This window comes from Staurois parvus, unplaced genomic scaffold (assembly GCF_062004578.1).
Source record: "Staurois parvus isolate SC_StPar_1 unplaced genomic scaffold, SC_StPar_1.0 ptg003558l, whole genome shotgun sequence".
Classification (NCBI taxonomy): domain Eukaryota; kingdom Metazoa; phylum Chordata; class Amphibia; order Anura; family Ranidae; genus Staurois; species Staurois parvus.
This window is the reverse complement of record NW_028321354.1, coordinates 21,027-46,940: the sequence shown is the minus strand read 5'-3', so window position 1 is coordinate 46,940 and position 25,914 is coordinate 21,027. Positions and strand designations below refer to the sequence as shown.

The following is a 25,914-nucleotide window of genomic DNA, read 5'->3' as shown; positions in this document are numbered from 1 at the left end:
AGGGGTGGAGGATATCAGGGGAAGTGGAGGATATCGGGAGGGGTGGAGGATATCGGGAGGGGTGGGGGTGGAGGATATCAGGGGAAGTGGAGGATATCGGGAGGGGTGGAGGATATCGGGAGAGGTGGAGGATATCGGGAGAGGTGGGGGTGGAGGATATCGGGAGGGGCGGAGGATATCAGGGAGGGGCGGAGGATTTCAGGGGAAGTGGAGGATATCGGGAGGGGTGGAGGATATCGGGAGGGGTGGAGGATATCAGGAGAGGCGGAGGATATCAGGAGAGGCGGAGGATATCGGGGAGGGGTGGGGATATCGGGAGAGGCGGAGGATATCGGGAGAGGCGGAGTATATCGGGGAGGGGTGGGGGATATCGGGAGGGGTGGAGGATATCGGGAGAGAAGGAGAATATCGGGAGGGGTGGAGGATATCAGGGGAAGTGGAGGATATCGGGAGGGGTGGGGGTGGAGGATATCAGGGGAAGTGGAGGATATCGGGAGGGGTGGAGGATATCAGGAGAGGTGAAGGATATCGGGAGGGGTGGAGGATATCGGGAGAGGTGGAGGATATCGGGAGGGGCGGAGGATATCAGGAAGGGGTGGAGGATATCGGGAGAGGTGGAGGATATCGGGAGAGGTGGAGGATATCGGGAGGGGCGGAGGATATCAGGGAGGGGCGGAGGATTTCAGGGGAAGTGGAGGATATCGGGAGAGGTGGAGGATTTCAGGGGAAGTGGAGGATATCGGGAGGGGTGGAGGATATTGGGAGAGGTGGAGGATATCGGGAGGGGTGGAGGATATCGGGAGAGGTGGAGGATATCGGGAGGGGAGGAGGATATCGGGAGAGGAGGAGGATATCGGGAGGGGAGGAGGATATCGGGAGAGGAGGAGGATATCGGGAGGGGTGGAGGATATCAGGGGAAGTGGAGGATATCGGGAGGGGTGGAGGATTTCAGGGGAAGTGGAGGATATCGGGAGGGGTGGAGGATATCGGGAGAGGTGGAGGATATCGGGAGGGGCGGAGGATATCGGGAGAGGTGGAGGATATCGGGAGGGGTGGAGGATATCGGGAGGTGTGGAGGATATCGGGAGAGGCGGAAGATATCGGGAGGGGCGGAGGATATCGGGAGGGGTGGAGGATATCGGGGGGCAGTGGAGGATATCGGGGGGGTGGAGGATATTGGATACGCCGGCCATGTGGGTGGGTTTCTGGATTCAGACCATTTCTAATGACCGGGATAAATTCCGAAGGTTGCATGTTCTGTCTTGGAATGGCCATTATATGGAATGGATGACACCAGAGACAAGGGTGACATTGGAGAATCAGTTGATGAAGATTAGAAATCCATCATGGAGGGGAGTGACACAGAACCGGGGGGGGGGCAGGAGATTTCCAGTCCAGTGATTGGAGGAGAACATACATTAACTATGGAGATGTCAGCCACACATTGGAGTCACAGGCGTGTTCTGTATGTGTGTATGTGAGATGTATGCATTTTCTTCATGGAGCAGTAGAAGCGTGCGCGTGTGTGTATGGGGGGGTCGCTGACAGGCCCCTCAATCTCCCCCCCCCCCCCCGCACATCTGATCTGTTTCTGTATTCTCCTGGAACCCAGTCCAGTAATTACAGGTGTAGAATTGGCTCTGCTGTTCGGTGTATCGAGTTCCCTGTCCTGGATGACGGAGCTATTCTCGGTGTAGAGCCGTACCCGGCACAGAGGACACATGGGTGGCATGTGGCGTACCCAGGAGAAGGTGCCCATCTGGCGGGAGTGTTTTGGTGAGAACACAACAGATTTAATTACAGAGCAGCAGAATGTTCTACAAAGCAGAGAACCGCTGAGATCAGCCTCTGAATCTCCTAACATTCTCAGTTCTGGGGCCAATAAGGGCCACAGACAGCTACAAACGCCTGATAACACTTCACCTGGAGGGAACCCTCCCAGAGGATATACAAGCTGCAGACAAATACTCCATTGTGCATCCTTCTGCGTGTTCGAGAACTACAAGGCTCAGCATGTTCTGTAGGCCAGGAACCAGCTAAAGGTCCAAATACAAGATACGCAGCTCTGCTTCTGAGCTGGTGAGATGTTTGACGTCCTCCTGAGACTCACATTTCCTGATATTCCCCCCCCCCCCTCCCCCGATGTTTCTAGCAGTTTGTTTTGGCCTTGCCTAATATGGTGATATAGTCTTCATAGGTTGCTGAGGACTTTCCCAGAGACACCTCTGAGCTCCAGGGTAAGATATGGAGGTGACCATCATAGGCTGGAGGTGACCATCATAGGCTGGAGGTGACCATCATAGGCTGGAGGTGACCATCATAGGCTGGAGGTGACCATCATAGGCTGGAGGTGCCACCAGCTGCCACCAGCATTGCCCAGCTCAGGCGTGTGCCATGTGTCGGGTCATACGTTCCTCTGTCTCGGATCTCCTCCCTATAATGATCTCATTGCTGCTTCCTCTGCAGCTCTCATGTGACCCATAATACCCATTACTGAGTCTCCTCCACTTACAGTCAAAGATAAAAGACTCGTTCTGCTTTGTGCGACATTTAATATTTCTCTGTTCCGTGTTCTGAGTACATTGTGTATGGAAAATAGGAACTGGGGGGGGGGAGACCTAAGGGAGACAAATGATGAATCTGCCTCCACCTCAGCAGACATAACAACCAATCCCATCCTCCACCCAAGGGGCCACATAAACCAAGTCTGCCCCCCACCTGAGCAGCCACAAGAACTAATCCCATCCTCTACCCGAGGAGCAATAGGGACCAAACCTGTTCACCACCTGAAGAGACACAGGAACCACCCCAGTCCCCCACCTGAGGAGACACAGGAACCACCCCAGTCCCCCACCTGAGGAGACACAGGAACCACCCCAGTCCCCCACCTGAGCAGCCACAAGAACCACCCCGGTCCCCAGCCTGAGAAGCTTCAAGAGCCAACACAGTCCCCCACCTGAGAAGCTGCTAGAACCAATCCTGTCCCCCACTTAAGCAGCCACAAGAACCATCCCCCCCCCATGAGAAACCACAATGACCAATCTAGTCTCTCACCTGAGCAGCCATAAGAACTAATACCATCCTCTACCTGAGCAGCCATAGAAACCAACCCAGTCCCCCACCTGAGAAGCTTCAAGAACCAACCCAGTCCCCCACCTGAGCAGTCACAAGAACCAACCCAGTCCCTCACCTGAGAAGCTTCAAGAACCAACCCAGTCCCCCACCGGAGCAGCCACAAGAACCAATCACTGTCCTCCACTTGAGCATTCACAAGAACCAACCCAGTCCCCCACCTGAGTGGCCACAAGTACCAACCCAGTCCCCAACCTGAGAAGTTGCAAGAACCAATCCCATCCCCCACTTGAGCAGCCACAGGAACCAATCTCCCCCCCACCATGAGAAACCACAAGAACCAATAAAGTCTCTCACCTGAGCAGCCATAAGAAATAATATCATCCTCTACCTGAGCAGCCACAGAAACAAACCCAGTCCCCCACCGGAGCAGTCACAAGAACCAACCCAGTCCCCACCTGAGAAGCTTCAAGAGCCAACACAGTCCCCCACTGGAGCAGCTACAAGAACCAATCCTGTCCTCTACTTGAGCATTCACAAGAACCAACCCAGTCCCCCACTTGAGCAGCCACAAGAACCAATCCCCCCATGAGAAGCTACAAAACCCAACCCAGTCCCCCACTTGAGTAGCCACAAAAACTAATCCCATCCTCTACCTCAGCAGCCATAGGAACCAACCCCAGTCCTCCATCTGACCAGTCACAGAAAACAACCCAGTCCCCCTCCCGAGCAGTCACAAGAACCAACCCAGTCCATCACCTGAGAAGCTTCAAGAACCAACCCAGTCCCCCACCGGAGCAGCCACAAGAACTGACCCCAGTCCACCCATATGTATATGAGTACTAGAGAAGGGACTGGTGGGACCTGACTGCTGGTCACCTCCAGCGTCACAGAATGTTTTCCCCAATGTTGTCCTCCTGAGAAATGTCGGCACCATATACAGGAAAGATGTCCTCTTCCAGGGAAGTCACTTCTGACAATGTAGGAGGGAAGTGCGGAGACCACGAGATACCACAGAAGACAAAGAGAAGACCGCGCCGGACAAGACATGAAAGTCCTGGGGTGGGATTGAGAAATACTTCCCAGATTTATAGGAAACGTTTCTTGGAATGGGATGAGAATGTTGCAACACTTTGCTGTCCTCAGCCAGGACCGTCTGTACATTTCACAAGAGTTCAGGCCAGTCGAGTCCACCAGAGGTCCTCAGAACGGCCATGGAAAGCCCATCATCAGCTCATTCCTCCTACCAGCGTCTCCTCCTGCCAGCGTCTCCTCCAGATGTTGGAACATTCACTTCCCGTATTTGTTTTCCTGACTTGGAGAATCCAGACAAATAAGGTGAACCCTACACTCAGGTCCAGCCACTCCGGTAACAGGGGGCTCAGCCTTCTGAAGACAAAGGGCCACTGAAGTGATTTGGTGACCGGCCGAGGGCCACAATGAAATGAAACGCTTCGGAATTTTGGAATTTTTGTTTTGAATGGCATAATGAACATTTTCCTCCTGCAGCTGCTGAATGTCAGAGGACGGAGGGGAGGAGACGAAGGCTTTATGTGATTACAGGAGGAGAATGGAGGAGATCGGTTCCTGTGTAAGTCGTCCCTGCTGTCCCAGTGTAAAACAGAATGTGAAAGGGAGGCCGCATGGGCCCCCTGCAGCATGGGGTGGAGTGTCATTGCGACCCGACGCTACACCAGTGGTTGGTAAAAACACATCTTAACTATGGGGTTTTACTGCCCTCCAGACTGAAAACGTAAAACAAAGCGTACCTGCGACTTGCCTGCACTGAGGGTGTAGCACAGAGTACCTGCGACTTGCCTGCACTGCGGGTGTAGCACAGAGTACCTGCGACCTGCCTGCACTGAGGGTGTAGCACAGCGTATCTGTGGTTTGCCTGCACTGAGGGTGTAGCACAGAGTACCTGCGACTTGCCTGCACTGCGGGTGTAGCACAGAGTACCTGCGACTTGCCTGCACTGCGGGTGTAGCACAGAGTACCTGCGACTTGCCTGCACTGAGGGTGTAGCACAGAGTACCTGCGACTTGCCTGCACTGAGGGTGTAGCACAGAGTACCTGCGACTTGCCTGCACTGCGGGTGTAGCACAGAGTACCTGCGACTTGCCTGCACTGAGGGTGTAGCACAGAGTACCTGTGACTTGCCTGCACTGAGGGTGTAGCACACTGTACCTGCGACTTGCCTGCACTGAGGGTGTAGCACAGCGTACTTGCGACTGCTAGGAACGTCCCAGGAGAAGCACTTGGAATCACTCCATCTGGGACAGGAGCCGGCGCCACAGAGGAAGGAATGGATTATGTGGCTCCAGCTTCCTCCACTGCCGGCTCCGGCTCCATGCACTTTGATGATTTGGGATGGCGGCAATCCAAGATCACAGTCAACAGGTTGCTGACCCCGAGGCTTCCCTGGTTTGAGGATGAAGGGCACATCAGAGAGTTCCAAGGGCCACGTGTCGCGAGCCACGGGAGAAGCACCTCTTCATAAACTATGTATCAGATATTTATACGATGGAAGCGTTCAGCACCATGGAAGGATTGTAACAATGTATCACCCATCCAATGTATCACCCATCCATAGTCATTCTCTGGAGATCGAAGCTCCAGACCTCCCAATCACCGGAACTCCACACCTCCCAATCACCCGAGCTCCAGACCTCCCAATCACCGGAACTCCAGACCTCCCAATCACCGGAACTCCACACCTCCCAATCACCAGAGCTCCAGACCTCCCAATCACCGGAACTCCACACCTCCCAATCACCGGAACTCCACACCTCCCAATCACCAGAGCTTAAGACTCCCAATCACTGGAATTCTAGACCTCTCAATCACCGGAGCTCCAGACCTCCCAATTACATGAGCTCCAGACCTCCCAATTACATGAGCTCCAGACCTCCCAATCACCGGAGTTTGAGACTCCCAATTACCGGAGCTCCAGACCTCCCAATTGCCGGAGCTCCAGACCTCCCAATTGCCGGAGCTCCAGACCTCCCAATTGCCGGAGCTCCAGACCTCCCAATTGCCGGAGCTCCAGACCTCCCAATTGCCGGAGCTCCAGACCTCCCAATTACCGGAGCTTGAGACTCCCAATCACCGGAGCTCCAGACCTCCCAATTGCCGGAGCTCCAGACCTCCCAATCACTGAAACTCAAGACTCCCAATCACTGGAGCTGCAATCAGCAGGAAAACAACTCCAGAATGAAAAACTCCCAACACGTTAATCTCTGGGAACGAAGGAATCTACCAGACGTCAGAGGAGCCGAACACAACACACACAACACAAACACACCACACACAACAAACACACCACACATACACCACACATACACCACACATACACCACATACACACAACACACCACACAACACACAACATATACCACACACAACACACACATTTCTTCACATTTTGTTACCTTCATTCTTTTGGGGAAATCCAAAGCATAAAACGTGTAAACAAATCCGCGGCTTCCGGCCCCAACAATGATGACGTTGACGCATTTCACGTTTTCTTCTTCGATCTGCACCTGTGATGGTAGAAGAACAAATATGAGTGAAAGCCGAAAACAACATACAACTCGCTGCTGAGATCACACAACACAGCAACATGTCTGATTTCCACACGGAATAGGTTTGAAGCTGAACTCCGGGACAAAAACTCATCGAAATATATTCCCCTTACCACCACCCACACCGCACATCACACCGCACACCACACCACACACACCGCACCACATCACACCGCACCACACACACCGCACCGCACCACATCACACCACACACACCGCACCACACACACCGCACATCACACCGCACCACCCACACCGCACCGCACATCACACCGCACCACCCACACCGCACCGCACATCACACCGCACCACCCACACCGCACCGCACATCACACCGCACCACACACACCGCACCGCACCACATCACACCACACACACCGCACCGCACATCACACCGCACCACCCACACCGCACCGCACATCACACCGCACCACACACACCGCACCGCACCACATCACACCACACACACCGCACCGCACATCACACCGCACCACACACACCGCACCGCACCACATCACACCACACACACCGCACCGCACATCACACCGCACCACCCACACACCGCATCACATGGCACAGCACCGCACATCACACCGCACCACCCACACCGCACCGCACATCACACCGCACCACACCACACCACACACACCGCATCACATGGCACAGCACCGCACATCACACCGCATCACATCACACCGCACCGCACATCACACCGCATCACATCACACCGCATCACACCGCACCACATCACACCACATCACACCACACCGCATCACACCGCACCACATCACACCGCATCACATCACACCACACCGCATCACACCACATCACACCACACCGCATCACACTGCACCACATCACACCGCATCACACCGCACCACACCACACCACATCACACCGCATCACATCACACCGCATCACATCACACCACACCGCATCACACCGCACCACATCACATCACCGCACACACATCACACCGCACCGCATCACACCACATCACATCACATCACACCGCACATCACACCGCACCGCACATCACACCGCACATCACACCACACCGCACATCACACCGCACCACATCACACCGCACATCACACCGCACCGCACATCACACCGCACCACATCACACCGCACATCACACCGCACCACCCACACCGCACCGCACATCACACCGCACCACACACACCGCACCGCACCACATCACACCGCACCACATCACACCGCACATCACACCGCACCGCACCACATCACACCGCACATCACACCGCACCACACACACCGCACCGCACCACATCACACCGCACATCACACCGCACCGCACATCACACCGCACCGCACATCACACCGCACCACATCACACCGCACATCACACCGCACCACACCACACCGCACATCACACCGCACCACACCACACCGCACATCACACTGCACCACATCACACCGCACCACACCGCACATCACACCGCACCACACCACACCGCACATCACACCGCACATCACACTGCACCACATCACACCGCACCACACCGCACATCACACCGCACATCACACCGCACCACACATCACACCGCATCGCACCACATCACACCGCATATCACACCGCACATCACACCGCATATCACACCGCACATCACACCGCACATCACACCGCACCACACCACACCGCACATCACACCGCACCACATCACACCGCACATCACACCGCACATCACACCGCACCACATCACACCGCACATCACACCACACCACACCGCACATCACACCGCACCACACCACACCGCACATCACACCGCACCACACCGCACCGCACATCACACCGCACATCACACCGCACCACACATCACACCGCACATCACACCGCACATCACACCGCACATCACACCGCACCACATCACACCGCACATCACACCGCACCACATCACACCGCACCACATCACACCGCACATCACACCGCACATCACACCGCACCGCATCGCACCACATCACACCACATCACACCGCACCGCATCGCACCGCATCACACCGCACCGCATCACACCGCACCGCATCGCACCACATCACACCGCACCGCACCACATCACACCACACCGCACCACACAACATCACACCACGGGGGGAGTATGTGCCACAAAGGATACAAATCCACTCTGTGTGCAACAAATTCATTTACAAACCCAGATATTACCTCCTAAAAGCAGCCGTGACATCATCACTGGGTTGTACATCACCTGTGCAGACAGCAGAGCTATTGGAGGAGCTCCACAGACCCCACCCACCACAGGCTGCCTGCAGAAAACTACAGGAGGGGGCGGAGACAAGACCAGTCCCCCTGCACAAGGAGAGAGGGCAGCAGTGGGCGGTCGTTTTTCCAGGAAGTCTCCCCCTGGGTGACGGCACAGGTCTGGAAGAAGATTCCAGAAGGCGACACGTGACCGATGGAGTGATTATCCCGGAGTTCTGCTTAAGGTTTCTAGAAACACGAACTGTCTGTATTGTACAATGATATAAATATCACAAGATATAATAAAAACTACATAAAACTACATTTGTGCACCAATAATCCCCGTAATGGGGTCAGAGTTTATTTCCTATGATAGTCGGCTCCATCTAGTGGCCACAATGCAGTATTGTTTTCTGATTGAGGTATTTCAGGAAAATACAGCGTTATGGTCACTAGATGGAGCCGACAATCATCGGAAAAAATGATTTTAACCAAATGATGAGGATTATTAATGATGGTTGTGCAAATGAATGCAGAAATAGACCCGTCTGTGTTTCTGAAAGGGCAAAACATTCGTTTTCAGTTTTGGAGAGAGAGGGTAAGGGTCAGATCCTGTCATTGTTGTGTCCCCGCTGGGGAGATTCCGACTCTCAGTGTGCATGCTCAGTAGCCTACAGAAAACCACACCCACCATAAAAGGGCCAATCAGTTGTGGAAGCCAAATGTTCACGGTCTTCCCCTGAGAAGTACGGAGCCATCTTTGTTCAGGTATCCTCCAGTCTTTGGGATGTCGGCTCAGAGATGACATCCCCGCCAGCTCCTATCCCTGCCATATCCTACCCCCGCCGGCTCCCATCCCTGCCAGCTCCTATCCCCACTGGCTCCTATCCCAGCCGGCTCCTATCTCTGCCTCCTATCCCCGCCGGCTGCTATCCCCAGCTCCCATCCCCGGCTCCTATCCCCGCTGGTTCCTATCCCCACCAGCTCCTATCCCCGCCGGCTCCTATCCCCGCCGGCTCCTATCCCCGCCGGCTCCTATTCCCGGGTTTCAGGCCGACTGCAATCAATCTGTCAGCAAGCCTAATTTGCCTTCTGTGGTGGAACAAGGATAGTCGGCCGCAGTCACTCATCCCCCAGATTACATGTCATGAGAGATGAGGCTTCACTTCCAGCACTGAGCCCAGGGGAGGCCGGCTGTGAGCCACCAGCATGGAGATAATCACAGCTTTCCTGTCTCTTGTTACTACATGCAGAGCTCACATATCCAATACTGGGCCTCCATTACCGGGGGTTTATTACTGAGCCTCCATTACCAGACCTTCATTACTGGGCCTCCATTACCGGACCTTCATCACCGAGTACTGCCAGGCGGAAGTACTAAACATTTAGCCACTGTGCTGCCCTACATTACTAGGTCTTCATTACTGGACCTCCATCGCCAGGTCTTCATTACTGGACCTCCATCGCCAGGTCTTCATTACTGGACCTCCATCGCCAGGTCTTCATTACTGGACCTCCATCGCCAGGTCTTCATTACTGGACCTCCATCGCCAGGTCTTCCTTACTGGACCTCCATCGCCAGGTCTTCCTTACTGGACCTCCATCGCCAGGTCTTCCATACTGGACCTCCATCGCCAGGTCTTCCTTACTGGACCTCCATCGCCAGGTCTTCCATACTGGACCTCCATCGCCAGGTCTTCCATACTGGACCTCCATCGCCAGGTCTTCCTTACTGGACCTCCAACGCCAGGTCTTCCTTACTGGGGCATTACTACTGGACCTTCATTACTGGGTCTCCATCACTGGGCTTTCATTACTGGGTCTTGATTATTGGGCCTCCATTACCAGGTCTTCATTACTGGGTCTTGATTACTGGGCCTCCATTACTGGACCTTTATTACTGGGCCTCCATCACTGAGCTTTCATTACTGGGTCTTGAATACTGGGCCTTCATTACTAGGGACGGGATGTACACTGCTCAACTGACCCTAAGAGTCTAATGTTAAAGTGGAGTTCCGCCCAATAGTGGAAGCTCCACTTGTTTGCCACCCCCCCTCCACTGCCATATTTGGCACCTTTTGGGGGGGAGCGGATACCTAGCTTTGACAGGTCCCCGCTACCACTTCTGGCTCAGTTCACCGGGGCAAAATGAGCCCCCTCCTCCCTCCCACAGTCTTCTGGTAACCTTTACAGGTCCCAGAAGGCTGCCAGATGAATCAGGAAGCCGCAAGCTGTCCCAGCCAGGTGCCCACAGTTGAGATGCCGGCGCCGAGGACAGAAGAGGCGGAGAAGGGACGGCGTGAGAGAGCCCATCGCTGGACCCCGGGACAGGATTTGTAGCTGCTGACTTTTAATAAACACAAAAACAGCTGGAACTCCATTTTAAGGAATGTAAAGAAATGGCCTCAGCCGCCATTCTGGCCATGCCCCCCCAGAGACCAAGCCCCCAGTGGGCGGGGTGAAACACATCAGAGGGTGTGGCCAGAATGGTGGCTGAGGCCATTCCTCAACATTGGACTCCTGGGGTCGGTTGAGCAGCGTCCATCCCTTCACTTGTATTGGCTGCACTGGAATCCCTCGGACTCACGCTCCCCTCTTCTCACTTGCCGGTGGGGTGATTTTACCGTCCATGCACAGCTTGGAGGGGCACCATTAGGTATACTTTACACCTTCATTACTGGGCCTTAATTACTGGGCCTCCTTCACTAGGCCTCCATTATTGTGCTTACATAACCGGGCCTCCATTATTGTGCTTACATAACCGGGCCTCCATTACTGGGCCTCCATTACTGGGCATCCACTACCAGGCCTTCATTATTGTGCTTACATAACCGGGCCTCCATTATTGTGCTTACATAACCGGGCCTCCATTACTGGGCCTCCATTACCGGGCCTCCATTACTGGGCATCCACTACCAGGCCTTCATTATTGTGCTTACATAACCGGGCCTCCATTACTGGGCCTCCATTACCGGGCCTCCATTACTGGGCATCCACTACCAGGCCTTCATTATTGTGCTTACATAACCGGGCCTCCATTACTGGGTATCCCTTACTGGACCTTCATTACTGGGCCTTAATTACCGTGCCTCCTTCACTAGGCCTTCATTATTGTGCTTACATAACCGGGCCTCCATTACCGGGCCTCCATTACTGGGCATCCACTACCAGGCCTTCATTATTGGGCTTACATAACCGGGCCTCCATTACCGGGCCTCCATTACTGGGCATCCACTACCAGGCCTTCATTATTGGACTTACATAACCGGCCTCCATTACCGGGCCTCCATTACTGTGCCTTGATTACTGGGGAACCATTACTGGGCAGCCGTTACCATGTCTTCATTGCTGGGCAGACATTATCAGATCTCTATTAATTATTTATTATTATTTCAGTTCCTTATATAGTGCCGTCAATGTTACTCCGCGCTTTACATATATATTGTATATTCACATCAGGCCCCGCCCCCGAGGAGCGTACAATCTAAGGTCTCTAACTCACATTCATACATACACATACTAGGGACAATTATAGACAGGAGCCAATTCACCTACCAGCATGTCTTTGTAGTGTGGGAGGAAACTGGAGTACCCGGAGGAAGCCCACGCAGGCACAGGGAGAACATGCAAACTCCAGGCAGGTGGTGCCGTGGTTGGGATTCGAACCAACGACCCGAGTACTGCCAGGAGGACGTGCTAACCATTTAGCCTCTGTGCCGCCCACAATTAATTGGCATTCATTACTGGGCATCTATTACCAGGCCTTCATTACTGGGTCACAGAGACCAAGACCTGGTGGGCGGGGTGAAACCTGTCAGAGGGAGTGGCCAGAATGGCGGCTGAGGTCATTCCTTAACATTGGGCTCCTGGGGTCGGTTGATTAGCGTCCATCCCTTCACTTGTATTGGCTGACACTGGAATGGCTCGGACTCATGCTCCCCTCTTCTCACTTGCCGGTGGGGTGATCATTTACCTTCCATCCACTGCCTGGAGCCGTGCCATTAGGTATACTTTCATCTTCATTAATGGGGCTTTATTACTGGACCTTCATTACTGGGCCTCCTTCACTAGGCCTTCATTATTGGGAATCCCTTACCGAGCCTTCATTACTGGGCCTCCTTCACTAGGCCTTCATTATTGGGAATCCCTTACCAAGCCTTCATTACTGGGCCTCCTTCACTAGGCCTTCATTATTGCGCTGACATAACCGGGCATCCATTACGAGGTGTTTATTACTGTGAATCCAATACTGGGCCTCCGTTACTGGGTCTTCTTTCTTGGGCAGCCATTACCAGGCCTTCATTACTGGGAATCCCTTACCGGGCCTTCATTACTGGGCATCCATAACTAGGCCTTCATTATTGGGCTTACATAACCGGGCATCCATTACGAGGCGTTTATTACTTTGAATCCAATACCGGGCCTCCGTTACTGGGCCTTCATTTACTGAGTCTTCTTTCTTGGGCATCCATTACCAGCCCTTCATTATTGGGCTTACATAACCGGGCATCCATTACGAGGTGTTTATTACTGTGAATCCAATACCCGGCCTTCTTTTACTGGGTCTTCTTTCTTGGGCAGCCATTACTAGGCCTTTATTACTGGGCATCCATTACCAGGCCTTCATTATTGGGAATCCCTGACCGGGCCTTCATTAATCCATTACTGGGCCTTCATTACAGTGCTTCCATTACTGGGCATGCATTGCTGGGTGTCACGGTCTGGGTCAGGTTCAGAGACCAGTTGCTACAGCAGTGTAAAGCTTACCTGAAACCAGAAGGATAGGTACACCAGGGGGTCACCCTGGGAATGACGCAGGCTCACCTGAGGTGCGGGGTCTAAGTATTAACCGATCTTCACCAGAGCTCCTAATGGTGGAGATGGATTTGGCTGCGTGTGAATACCAGGTCACAGATCTCAGGATCCCCCACCAGGGAATGAACAAGCTGGAAACCAAAAGCGGATCAAACAGGGATAAAACAATAGCGGAGTCAGTCACAAGCCAAGGGTCGGTCACAGGCCAAGGGTCGGTCACAGGCCAAGGGTCGGTCACAAGCCAAGGGTCGGTCACAAGCCAAGGGTCGGTCACAAGCCAAGGGTCGGTCACAGGCCAAGGGTCGGTCACAAGCCAAGGGTCGGTCACAAGCCAAGGGTCGGTCACAAACAATATAGACAGCAGCAGTACGGATGAGCGGGATATTGGCTGGAAGGCACAATAATCTGGCAAGGAGGAAGTGCCTGGACATGGCTTTTAGCAGGAAGTTCATGGGAGGAGCAAGGGGTTCAAGGTTCAAGAGAAAACAAGGCACAAGGCAGGATTGTCCAATAGCTTAGGCAGAGTGTTGTCCAGCATCCCAGGTAGCTCAATGAGAAGAAATATTGCCTCTCACCACAGAAGGCCCAGGATCGATCCCAGGCTCTGACACTGGGCCTTTATTACTGGCCATCCATAACGGGCCTTGATTACTGGGAATATATTACTGGGCAGCCATTACCGGATCTCTAATAATTGACATCCATTACCAGGCGTACATTACTGGGAAGCCACTACTAGGCATCCATTACCAGGCCTTCACTGCTGGGCTCCATTACCAGGCCTTCATTATTGGGCTTACATAACCGGGCATCCATTACGAGGTGTTTATTACTGTGAATCCAATACCGGGCCTCCGTTACGGAGCCTTCATTTACTGGGTCTTCTTTCTTGGGCAGCCATTACCAGGCCTTTATTATTGGGCATCCACTACTAGGCCTTCATTACTATGCATCTGTTATTGGGCCTCCAATACTGGGTCTTTTTTACAGTGCTTCCATTACTGGCCATCCATAACAGGGCCTTGATTACTGGGAATACATTATTGGGCATCCATTACCGGATCTCTAATAATTGGTATCCATTACTGGGCATCCATTACCAGGCAGCCACTACTAGGCATCCATTACCAGGCCTTCATTACTGGGTTTTCAATACCAGGCCTTCATTGCTGGGCTCCATTGCCAGGCCTTCATTACTGGGTTTTCTATACTGGGCATCCATTACCGGGCCTTCATTACTGGGCTCCATTACTGGGCCTTCATTACTGGGCTCCATTACCGGGCCTTCATTACTGGGTTTTCTATACTGGGCATCCATTACCGGGCCTTCATTACTGGGCTCCATTACTGGGCTCCATTACTGGGCTCCATTACTGGGCTCCATTACTGGGCCTTCATTACTGGGCTCCATTACGGGGCCTTCATTACTGGGCTCCATTACCGGGCCTTCATTACTGGGCTCCATTACCGGGCCTTCATTACTGGGCTCCATTACCGGGCCTTCATTACTGGGCTCCATTACCGGGCCTTCATTACTGGGCTCCATTACCGGGCCTCCACCCCTGTGATGTTTTAAGTCACAATCTTCTATATTATCCAACAGCAATGAAAAACAACATTTGGTATTGTCAATGGCTCCCACTGCTGTGTCTCAACCAATGAGGATGGAGAGACCTGGGAGAGCCACTCTGGCGCACATCATGGATGGAGATCAGGCTCAAGTAAGTATTAGGGGGGCTGAGGGGGGAGATGCACACTGAAAGTTTTTGTTCTTCATGAATAGAATGGACCTTCAGCCTTTACAACCACTTTAACCCCAATGTAAGGCCATGGAGGTGTGCCAACTCTATATTAATGGATGTGGTTTGGAATTGGATGTCCAACCAGCTGATATAGTTGTGATGGCCAAGTGTCCACAAGGCTTCAGCCATAGAGTAAGACGTGTGTCCCTTCTAAGCGTGTGTCCCTTCTCAGCACACTACATGTTATAGAGTCTAGCGATCGTCCTTACATGGTGCTTCACGCATTACACAACCATGGCCAACATAGAAACCCCCCCACTGCAGAGAGTACCGCTTCGGCCTCCTCCGCCTCGTTCCCATGGGGTAGAAAGTGAAGCATGAAAGATCTTCCTCTGCAGTTCTAATGAAGGAGACTTCAAGTGAAAGTGAATGCCACCAACGCGGGGCACAACAATAGTTGACTTTCATGTCGGGATTTTGTTGGCTCTTCCACCACTCAGGTTGGCTGTCAGCAATGAGTTGAAATTTGAAGAATTTGGGGCGTGGGCGAGCATGCAACGCTCTCCTCTTCCTTCCATGATGCTGTAATGGGCACATGAACAGCCCGTCCCGGTTACTGAGGGCTTACCTGAGCCAACCAAGGAATCCCCTCCTTAATCCTCCAGGTGAACGGTCTACGAAGGGAAGATGGAGGAGGAGTATTGCAGGAGGAAGCCATGTAACTGAACCTATTGCTCTGCTCTGCATAGGAGAAACCACAGGATGACTTTTAGGCCTCATTCACACGGGGGGGTAATCAGGGATTTGCCCACGCAGGATCCATTCATGCCAACTGGGACACGGCGCCTACATGGATACGGCCTCTGCTCCCAATTTTACATCCATCTGGGTGCCTTTGGGTGCAAGTCCCTGAACACAGATAGTGTGTCTTTGCAGCTGACATGAATGGGACTGCCTGCATGGGATGTATGGGACACGGGTACATGAAAACGTGGCCCTGGCATGGACACGCACCCAAATACACCCATATGACCGACCTTTACAAAACCCAATGGGAAACATAGAAATGAGGTTCTGGTAGATGTCACTAGAGTGGGGGGTCTCCAATCATTCTAAAGAAAGGTCCAGTTTACCATCCTTCAGACTTTAGGGGGGCTGCACTGTGCCCAGTTGGAGTAAACAATGCCCCATCTTTGGTATCAATGCGATTAGTGCCTCAAGGCAAAGGGCCACATCCGGCCCCAGGGCCACGGTTTGGAGACCACTAGATGGCCTTTCACTGGGTTGCCTGCAGCAGGGCAGAGGCTCCCTTTACTATCCAGAGCAGGAAAGGTAAAGCATTGGGACTCTGGAGGCAAAATTCCGAATCCGATTTCCATACTTACAAACTTAGGGGCGTCTCTTTTCATTCCTGAAGATTTTTCATCCGTGGATTCCTGGGAAAAAAAATGAATTCAGCATTTCGTAGGTACAATGTACTTCTGCAGATGCTGCTGTCAGATTTCCTCTCATTTCCTGTCCCGGTGACCGGATGTTAGCGATGTCCCCCCGCCCCCATTTACACTAATGGACATAGAAAGGGGCGGGGCAAAGCTAGACTTTTCCAGTAAGTCAATATTAGCATATCATTTCAGCTGCCCTTATCCCAGGATCCGCTGGTTGCTTCGTTGTGCGGCTCCCACCTCCTGTATTCTCTATATCATTTGTTCACGTTGAATCGCTGGAGTGGGGTGACACGTTTACTCCCACACTCCTCTGTAAACGGACATCTTCCCCTCCCCGCATAGCCTGCTCTGGTCTGCTGTGATCTGCTCTGACCTGCTCTGACCTGCTCTGGTCTGACCTGCTCTGCTCTGCTGTGACCTGCTCTGGTCTGATCTGCTCTGCTCTGGTCTGCTGTGATCTGCTCTGACCTGCTCTGGTCTGCTCTGACCTGCTCTGGTCTGCTCTGACCTGCTCTGCTCTGGTCTGCTGTGATCTGCTCTGACCTGCTCTGGTCTGCTCTGCTCTGACCTGCTCTGATCTGCTCTGGTCTGCTCTGGTCAGGTCTGCTCTGATCTGGTCTTATCTGGTCTGCTCTGCTCTGGTCTGCTCTGATCTGCTCTGCTCTGACCTACTCTCACCTGCTCTGCTCTGCTCTATTCTGCTCTGCTCTGCTCTGGTCTGCTGTGATCTGCTCTGACCTGCTCTGGTCTGATCTGCTCTGCTCTGACCTGCTCTGGTCTGCTCTGACCTGCTCTGGTCTGCTCTGGTCTGGTCTGCTCTGACCTGCTCTGATCTGCTCTGGTCTGGTCTGCTCTGACCTGCTCTGATCTGCTCTATTCTGGTCTGCTCTGCTCTGCTCTGATCTGACCTACTCTCACCTGCTCTGCTCTGGTCTGCTCTGCTCTGACCTGCTCTCACCTGCTCTGTTCTGCTCTGCTCTGTTCTGCTCTGCTCTGCTCTGACCTGCTCTGCTCTGGTTGTACATTTCATACATTGCACAACACCCCATAATGACTCGTCTCGTGTCCTTCTATCTCCAGGTCACTGACGCATCGCATGTCTGGCAGCACAACACGCACTTCGTATCAAAGTTCACAACAGAGAAGCAAACAGGAAAGCCGTGTGCACCGCACATGTATGTCTGGGTGCGGGAAAACATTGACAGGAGATTAGAGATTCATTCATCTGCTGTGAGCCTGTCAGACACAAAACATCCCATAATAATCGGTCACGGCGAGCTGAACTCCAGACAGATATAAAGAACGCCAATCAAACGTTCTCAGTTGTTGAATAGCAGTGTAAGAACTGGAGTGGGGACTGCCCCTGTACAGCAGAGCTCAGACTGCTACAGGGAGGATCAGCCATCGTACTGAAGAGCTAACATGCTGACAGGAGTAGAGAGCAGAGTGACAGCGAGATGAGCAGTCTGCTGCTTCTCCTTTCACTGTCCAGTCACAGTGAAAATCAGTATGACATGGGCTCAGAGGAAGTGGATTGAATATTTTTTTTAAATATATATAAATTAGTGTCTGTGTGATTTAGGTAAAAAAACAAAAACCCAAAATTATTTCTGGGCTGTACTCCGGGTGCAAACAACAAATATGGTGTCGCTGTGATCGTCAGGAGCGGGAGAATGTATTTCGGGTCGTTCTGTGGCGGTAGATTATGGTAGTAACAAGAAACACGGCTACATTAAAAAAAATATATAATTTTTTTTACTATTTTGGGTCAGTTTTCCTTTGATAATAAAATACAAAATCCGGAGATTTCCGTTACCATTCACCACCACATGAAAGCCGGATGTGTCCTGAAAACAAGGCGGTATAATCCGCCCGGGTGCACCAAGTCCGTGCGATGACACCCACGGATTTACTAACACGTCAAAGTTGCACAGTTGTGATCAGGCATTGGGATTTGTTGTCCCCGGAGGTGTGAAGGGTTAAAGAGCTGCTGGTGTGCATGGAGCCTCAGTGTTCCAAGTCCAGTGCAAGCGGTTTCATCCCGCACCGGTCCAGTCCGCTCCGCTCCGGTCCAATCATGCAAAAAAACAGCAAAAGCCGGACCGCAGAGAGGTAACGAGATCCACATCAGCAGCAGGATGGTGAAAGGTAAAAATGCAGCCAAACCTCAATAATCTGAAATGATATGGGCCAACGTAGCCCCCCAACCCCCGGAATCGGGTGTAGGACCTTCATACCGGCTGGCATTGTATTGTGGAACCGAATGTCCTACAACCTGACCGCCAGGTCCCCGGGGAAGGGTTTTAGACCTTTACATCCCGGTCACATCCATGACCTGGGAATCGCGTGACCTCACTGTGTGTCATGTGATTCCCACACTAGGATGTCATGGCGGTGTACAAGACCTCCGACACCGAGGACTGTGCAAGACCTCCGACACCGAGGACTGTGCAAGACCTCCGACACCGAGGACTGTGCAAGACCTCCGACACCGAGGACTGTGCAAGACCTCCGACACCGAGGACTGTGCAAGACCTCCGACACCGAGGACTGTGCAAGACCTCCGACACCGAGGACTGTGCAAGACCTCCGACACCGAGGACTGTGCAAGACCTCCGACACCGAGGACTGTGCAAGACCTCCGACACCGAGGACTGTGCAAGACCTCCGACACCGAGGACTGTGCAAGACCTCCGACACCGAGGACTGTGCAAGACCTCCGACACCGAGGACTGTGCAAGACCTCCGACACCGAGGACTGTGCAAGACCTCCGACACCGAGGACTATGCAAGACCTCTGACACCGAGGACTATGCAAGACGTCCGACACCGAGGACTATGCAAGACCTCTGACACCGAGGACTGTGCAAGACCTCCGACACCGAGGACTGTACAAGACGTCCGACACCGAGGACTATGCAAGACGCCTGACACCGAGGACTATGCAAGACGTCTGACACCGAGGACTATGCAAGACGTCTGACACCGAGGACTGTGCAAGACCTCTGACACCGAGGACTGTGCAAGACGCCTGACACCGAGGACTATGCAAGACGCCTGACACCGAGGACTGTGCAAGACCTCTGACACCGAGGACTGTGCAAGACGCCTGACACCGAGGACTGTGCAAGACGCCTGACACCGAGGACTATGCAAGACCTCTGACACCGAGGACTATGCAAGACCTCTGACACCGAGGACTATGCAAGACCTCTGACACCGAGGACTATGCAAGACCTCTGACACCGAGGACTATGCAAGACCTCTGACACCGAGGACTGTGCAAGACCTCTGACACCGAGGACTATGCAAGACCTCTGACACCGAGGACTGTGCAAGACCTCTGACACCGAGGACTGTGCAAGACCTCTGACACCGAGGACTGTGCAAGACCTCTGACACCGAGGACTATGCAAGACCTCTGACACCGAGGACTGTGCAAGACGTCTGACACCGAGGACTGTGCAAGACGCCTGACACCGAGGACTGTGCAAGACGCCTGACACCGAGGACTGTGCAAGACGCCTGACACCGAGGACTGTGCAAGACCTCTGACACCGAGGACTGTGCAAGACGTCTGACACCGTTTTTCAGGCGGACCCAATTGGAACCTCTAATCATCTCTATGAAGCGGCGGGTATAAATGGACGTTTCTATTCACACCCACCGACATGCAATCCAATCCCACCCGCCAAAAAGGGACGGATGGGGATCCAAGTCGGATGAAAACAGACAGGCAATAGGTTTCCATCCAATCGCCCAGAGAGGACGGCGGGCTGTGTCTGTGTCCACCCTGCAGCCACGGAGCCACGGAACCTGTTAAAACCCATCAGATCCCAATGGGGAGGAATCTCCTGCTGGATCTCTATACTGACATGGACGGGGGATGGGTGAGGAACGTAAGGACGCCCCATCATTGGATGGAAATGATCGACCTACAGAGGACTGAATTCACAGACACCCCGAAAATCAAAGTGAAGAAATGTCATTGCAGCAACTCAGAATGGCCCTCAGTAGTCTGTGTGGCCCCCACGTGTTTGTGTGCATGCCTGACAACATCGGGGGAGGGTCCTAATGAGACCACAGATGGTGTCCTGGGGGATTTCCTCCCAGATCTGGACCAGGGTGTCACTGAGCTCCTGGGCAGTCTGAGGTGCAACCTGGTGGCGTCGGATGGCCCGAAACATGACATCCCAGAGGTGTTCTATTGGATTTAGGTCAGGTGACCGTGGGGGCCATTCAATTGTCGTATACCAGGAGGAACATAGGACCAACTGCACCGGGAGGAACCCAGGACCCACCGCACCAGGAGGAACCCAGGACCCATCGCACCAGGAGGAACCCAGGACCCACCGCACCAGGAGGAACCCAGGACCCACCGCACCAGGAGGAACCCAGGACCCACCGCACCAGGAGGAACCCAGGACCCACCGCACCAGGAGGAACCCAGGACCCACCGCACCAGGATGAACCCAGGACCCACCGCACCAGGAGGAACCCAGGACCCACCGCACCAGGAGGAACCCAGGACCCACCGCACCAGGAGGAACCCAGGACCCACCGCACCAGGATGAACCCAGGACCCACCGCACCAGGATGAACCCAGGACCCACCGCACCAGGAGGAACCCAGGACCCACCGCACCAGGAGGAACCCAGGACCCACTGCACCAGGAGGAACCCAGGACCCCCTGCACCAGCGTAGGGTCTGACAATGGGTCCAAGGATCTCATCCCCATACCTAATGGCAGTCAGGGGGCCATTGTCTAGCCTGTAGAGGCCTGTGTGTCCCTCCATGGAGATGCCCCCCCAGACCATCACTGACCCACCACCACAACAGTCATGCTGAACCATGTTACAGGCAGCAGAACGTTCTCCACGGCTTCTCCAGACACTTTCACGTCTGTCACATGTGCTCAGGGGGAACCTGCTCTCATCTGCCTGCGAAAAGCACAGGGTGCCAGTGGTGGACCTGCCAATTCTGGGGTTCAATGGCAAATGCCAATCCAGCTCTATGGTGCCGGGCAGTGAGCACAGGGGCCCACTAGAGGACGTCGGGCCCTCAGGCCACCCTCATGAAGTCTGTTTCTGATTGTTTGGTCAGAGACATTCACACCAGTGGCCTGCTGGAGGTCATTTTGTAGGGCTCTGGCAGGGCTCCTCCTGTTCCTCCTTGTACAAAGGAGCAGATACCGGTCCTGCTGATGGGTTAAGGACTTTCTACGGCCCTGTCCAGCCCTCCTAGAGGAACTGCCTGTCTCCTGGAATCTCCTCCGTGCTCTCGTCTCCCGGAAACTCCTCCGTGCTCTCGTCTCCCGCAATCTCCTCCATGCTCTCGTCTCCCGGAATCTCCTCCATGCTCTCGTCTCCTGGAATCTCCTCCATGCTCTTGTCTCCTGGAATCTCCTCCATGCTCTTGAGACTGTGCTGGGAGACACAGCAAATCTTCTGACAATGGCAGGTATTGATCCATCCTGGAGGAGTTGGACTGCCTGTGCAACCTCTGTAGGGTCCAGGTATGGCCTCATGGTACCAGTAGTGACACTGACCCGAGCCAAATGCAAAACTAGTGAGAGACAGTCAGAAAAGATGAGGAGGGAAAAATGTCAGTGGCCTCCACCTGTAAAGCCATTCCTGTTTTGGGGGTCTTCTCATTGTTGCCCATCTAGTGCACCTGTTAATTTCATGAACACCAAAGCAGCTGAAACTGATGAACAACCCCCTCTGCGACTTACCTGACCAGATCCTCTGCGACTTACCTGACCAGATCCTCTGCGACTTACCTGACCAGATCCATATCCCGGGAGGGTCATGGACTTGATGCAACTTGAATTACAACATCTGCCTGCAATTTTGGAGTCGTGTATTACCTGATCAGAGGCCGGCCTCCCTTCTATGGATTACCCGATCAGAGGCCGGCCTCCCTTCTATGGATTACCCGATCAGAGGCCGGCCTCCCTTCTATGGATTACCCAATCAGAGGCCGGCCTCCCTTCTATGGATTACCCGATCAGAGGCCGGCCTCCCTTCTATGGATTACCCGATCAGAGGACGGCCTCCCTTCTATGGATTACCTGCTTCTCCCTCTTCGTACTGTTGGATTTGATCAGCTTCCTGAGGAAGTCCATGGTTGGTGGTCTCCGAGGCGGCGGATCCTCCAGTGAGTAGAATGTCAGCAGCTCTGCAGGGTGACTACAGACAGAGGAAAGGATCTTCAGGCTGAGACCCGGCAGGAGAAGCCCCGCCTCTCTGTGACGGTTCGGCTGGGAGAGTTCAGCCAATTCACACCATCCAGAGAGATTGTGAAGTCAGCAAATACAGGAAATGAGGTTATGGTGGAGGGGAGGCCGAGGTTGGAGGATGAGGGGAGGCCGAGGTTGGAGGATGGAGGATGAGGGGAGGCCGATCCAACTTATTTCTTCATAGACTGAAATCTGCAGCCGATGGGAAAGACAACCAGCAACTCCGTCAACTGACCTGCATGGAGGATCAACAGGTTCCTGACATGCCTGGAGACATGGGGGGTGCAAACTAAGGAGGACTGGAGGCCTAAGGGGGTGCAAACTAAGGAGGACTGGAGGCCTGGGGGGGGTGCAAACTGAGGACTGGAGGGGGGTGCAAACTAAGGAGGACTGGAGGCCTGGGGGGGTGCAAACTAAGGAGGACTGGAGGCCTAAGGGGGTGCAAACTAAGGAGGACTGGAGGCCTGGGGGGGTGCAAACTGAGGACTGGAGGGGGGTGCAAACTAAGGAGGACTGGAGGCCTGGGGGGGTGCAAACTAAGGAGGACTGGAGGCCTAAGGGGGTGCAAACTAAGGAGGACTGGAGGCCTGGGGGGGGTGCAAACTGAGGACTGGAGGGGGGTGCAAACTAAGGAGGACTGGAGGCCTGGGGGGGGGGTGCAAACTAAGGAGGACTGGAGACCTGGGGGGTGCAAACTAAGGAGGACTGGAGGCCTGGGGGGGGTGCAAACTAAGGAGGCCTGGGGGGGGGGGGGGTGCAAACTAAGGAGGACTGGAGGCCTGGGGGGTGCAAACTAAGGAGGACTGGAGGCCTGGGGGGGGTGCAAACTAAGGAGGCCTGGGGGGGGGGGGGGTGCAAACTAAGGAGGACTGGAGGCCTGGGGGGGTGCAAACTAAGGAGGACTGGAGGCCTTTGGGGGGGGGGGTGCAAACTAAGGAGGACTGGAGACCTGGGGGGGTGCAAACTAAGGAGGACTGGAGACCTGGGGGGGGTGCAAACTTAGGAGGACTGGAGACCTGGGGGGGGGGGGGGTGGGGTGCAAACTAAGGAGGACTGGAGACCTGGGGGGTGCAAACTAAGGAGGACTGGAGACCGGGGGGGGGGGGGTGCAAACTAAGGAGGACTGGAGACCTGGGGGGGGTGCAAACTTAGGAGGACTGGAGACCTGGGGGGGTGAAAACTAAGGAGACCTGGGGGGGTGCAAACTAAGGAGGACTGGCAAAGTAGTGGGGGGGGGGGGGGGGCCTGGAGATCTGGGGGGTGCTAACACATGAGGCCTGTAAAACTTGGGGGGTGGGGCAAAGTAGTGGGGGGGGGGGGGGGGGGCCTGGAGATCTGGGGGGTGCTAACACATGAGGCCTGTAAAACTTGGGGGGTGGTAACACAGGGGGTCCAGAGACCTGGTAGGTGTGCACACAGGACATGTGATGTGGGGTGCGGTGGAGGTATATATACAGAGCAGATATAGCTGTGGGGCAGGATTTCCTCCACTCCCTCTGATTGGCTGTTGGCTTCGACAGCTACCTGGCAAAATAGCTCAGCCAACTTGTAGTTCCCCATTGGCTGCATGCCGCTGTCTGGACACTGGGATTGCTGGGACTTGTAGTTTCCCATTGGCTGCATGCCGCTGTCTGGACACTGGGATTGCTGGGACTTGTAGTTCCCCATTGGCTGCATGCTGCTGTCTGGACACTGGGACTTGTAGTTCCCCATTGGCTGCATGCCGCTGTCTGGACACTGGGACTGCTGGGACTTGTAGTTCCCCATTGGCTGCATGCCACTGTCTGGACACTGGGACTGCTGGGTCTTGTAGTTCTGTATTGGCTGCATGCCACTGTCTGGACACTGGGACTGCTGGGACTTGTAGTTCCCCATTGGCTGCATGCCGCTATCTGGACACTGGGACTGCTGGGACTTGTAGTTCTGTATTGGCTGCATGCCGCTATCTGGACACTGGGACTGCTGGGACTTGTAGTTCCCCATTGGCTGCATGCCGCTATCTGGACACTGGGACTGCTGGGACTTGTAGTGCAATCATTACTGGAGTTGGTGGCCCCCCAGATTCCGCCTGGTGAGCAGCGCTCCCCCTCACCCCCACAATAACCTGTAGAAACTCTTCATGTGACCCCCCCCCCCCGACACAGAACACGGATTTCCTGCCTGTAATTCCTGATAGGAAATGTTATAAATCCTCCAAATCTCATTACAAATCTCTTCTCTGACAACATGAAACCCTGAGAATAATGGCCGCCATTGGACACAGCTGCTGGGCTCCTGGTTTTGGCTTCTAGGGGCCCCTGGGGGGAATAAAAGGTCCCCATGGAGCAGTGACTGAGTGCGCTGACTTTTCTGCACTTTTTACGCTCCACGTTTGGGCTGCTCTGTGTGCAAAAAAAAAGGTGCCGGAACCGTCTGAAAATCGCACCTTCTTAAAACGCGGGTCACTGCTGCGCTCTGCATTGTGGCATTCCTGATTGTAGGACGCAGGAGGATGCCGTCAGGAATGGATGGCGCTCCTGCGGGGAAGTATTCGTTCCCACAATGCACTGGGGTGAGCAAAGCCCTAAAGTGAACTTGTGCTTTCCCCACACAGGATGGTTGGTTTGTGCAGGGGGTGCTGAATGCTGGGAGTGCAGGGGGTGCTGGGGGGGGGGGGGGGGTCTGAGTGCAGGGGGTGCTGGGAATGGTAGGGGTGCTGAATGCTGAGGGTTCTGGGAGTGCAGGGGGCACTGGGGGGTGCTGAATGGTGGGGGTGCTGGGAGTGCTTAGTGCATGGGGTGCTGAATGCTGAGGGT

The 25,914-nt window shown here is 54.1% G+C and overlaps 1 protein-coding gene across 1 annotated transcript in view; it reads right to left on the bottom strand.

Moving 5' to 3' along the window:
* Positions 1 to 23,159, bottom strand: part of LOC149427703 (uncharacterized) — a 49,352-nt gene extending 26,193 nt beyond the window's left edge. Inside the window, exons 1-3 of the mRNA XM_089667759.1 lie at positions 22,952 to 23,159; positions 16,819 to 16,869; positions 6,503 to 6,613 (exon numbers count right to left, since the gene is read on the bottom strand). Of these exons, the coding sequence (XP_089523885.1) occupies positions 6,503 to 6,613; positions 16,819 to 16,869; positions 22,952 to 23,005 (216 nt within the window). The 5' untranslated portion in view covers positions 23,006 to 23,159. The remainder of the gene's footprint in view (positions 1 to 6,502; positions 6,614 to 16,818; positions 16,870 to 22,951) is intronic.
* Positions 23,160 to 25,914: the final 2,755 nt, after the last annotated feature.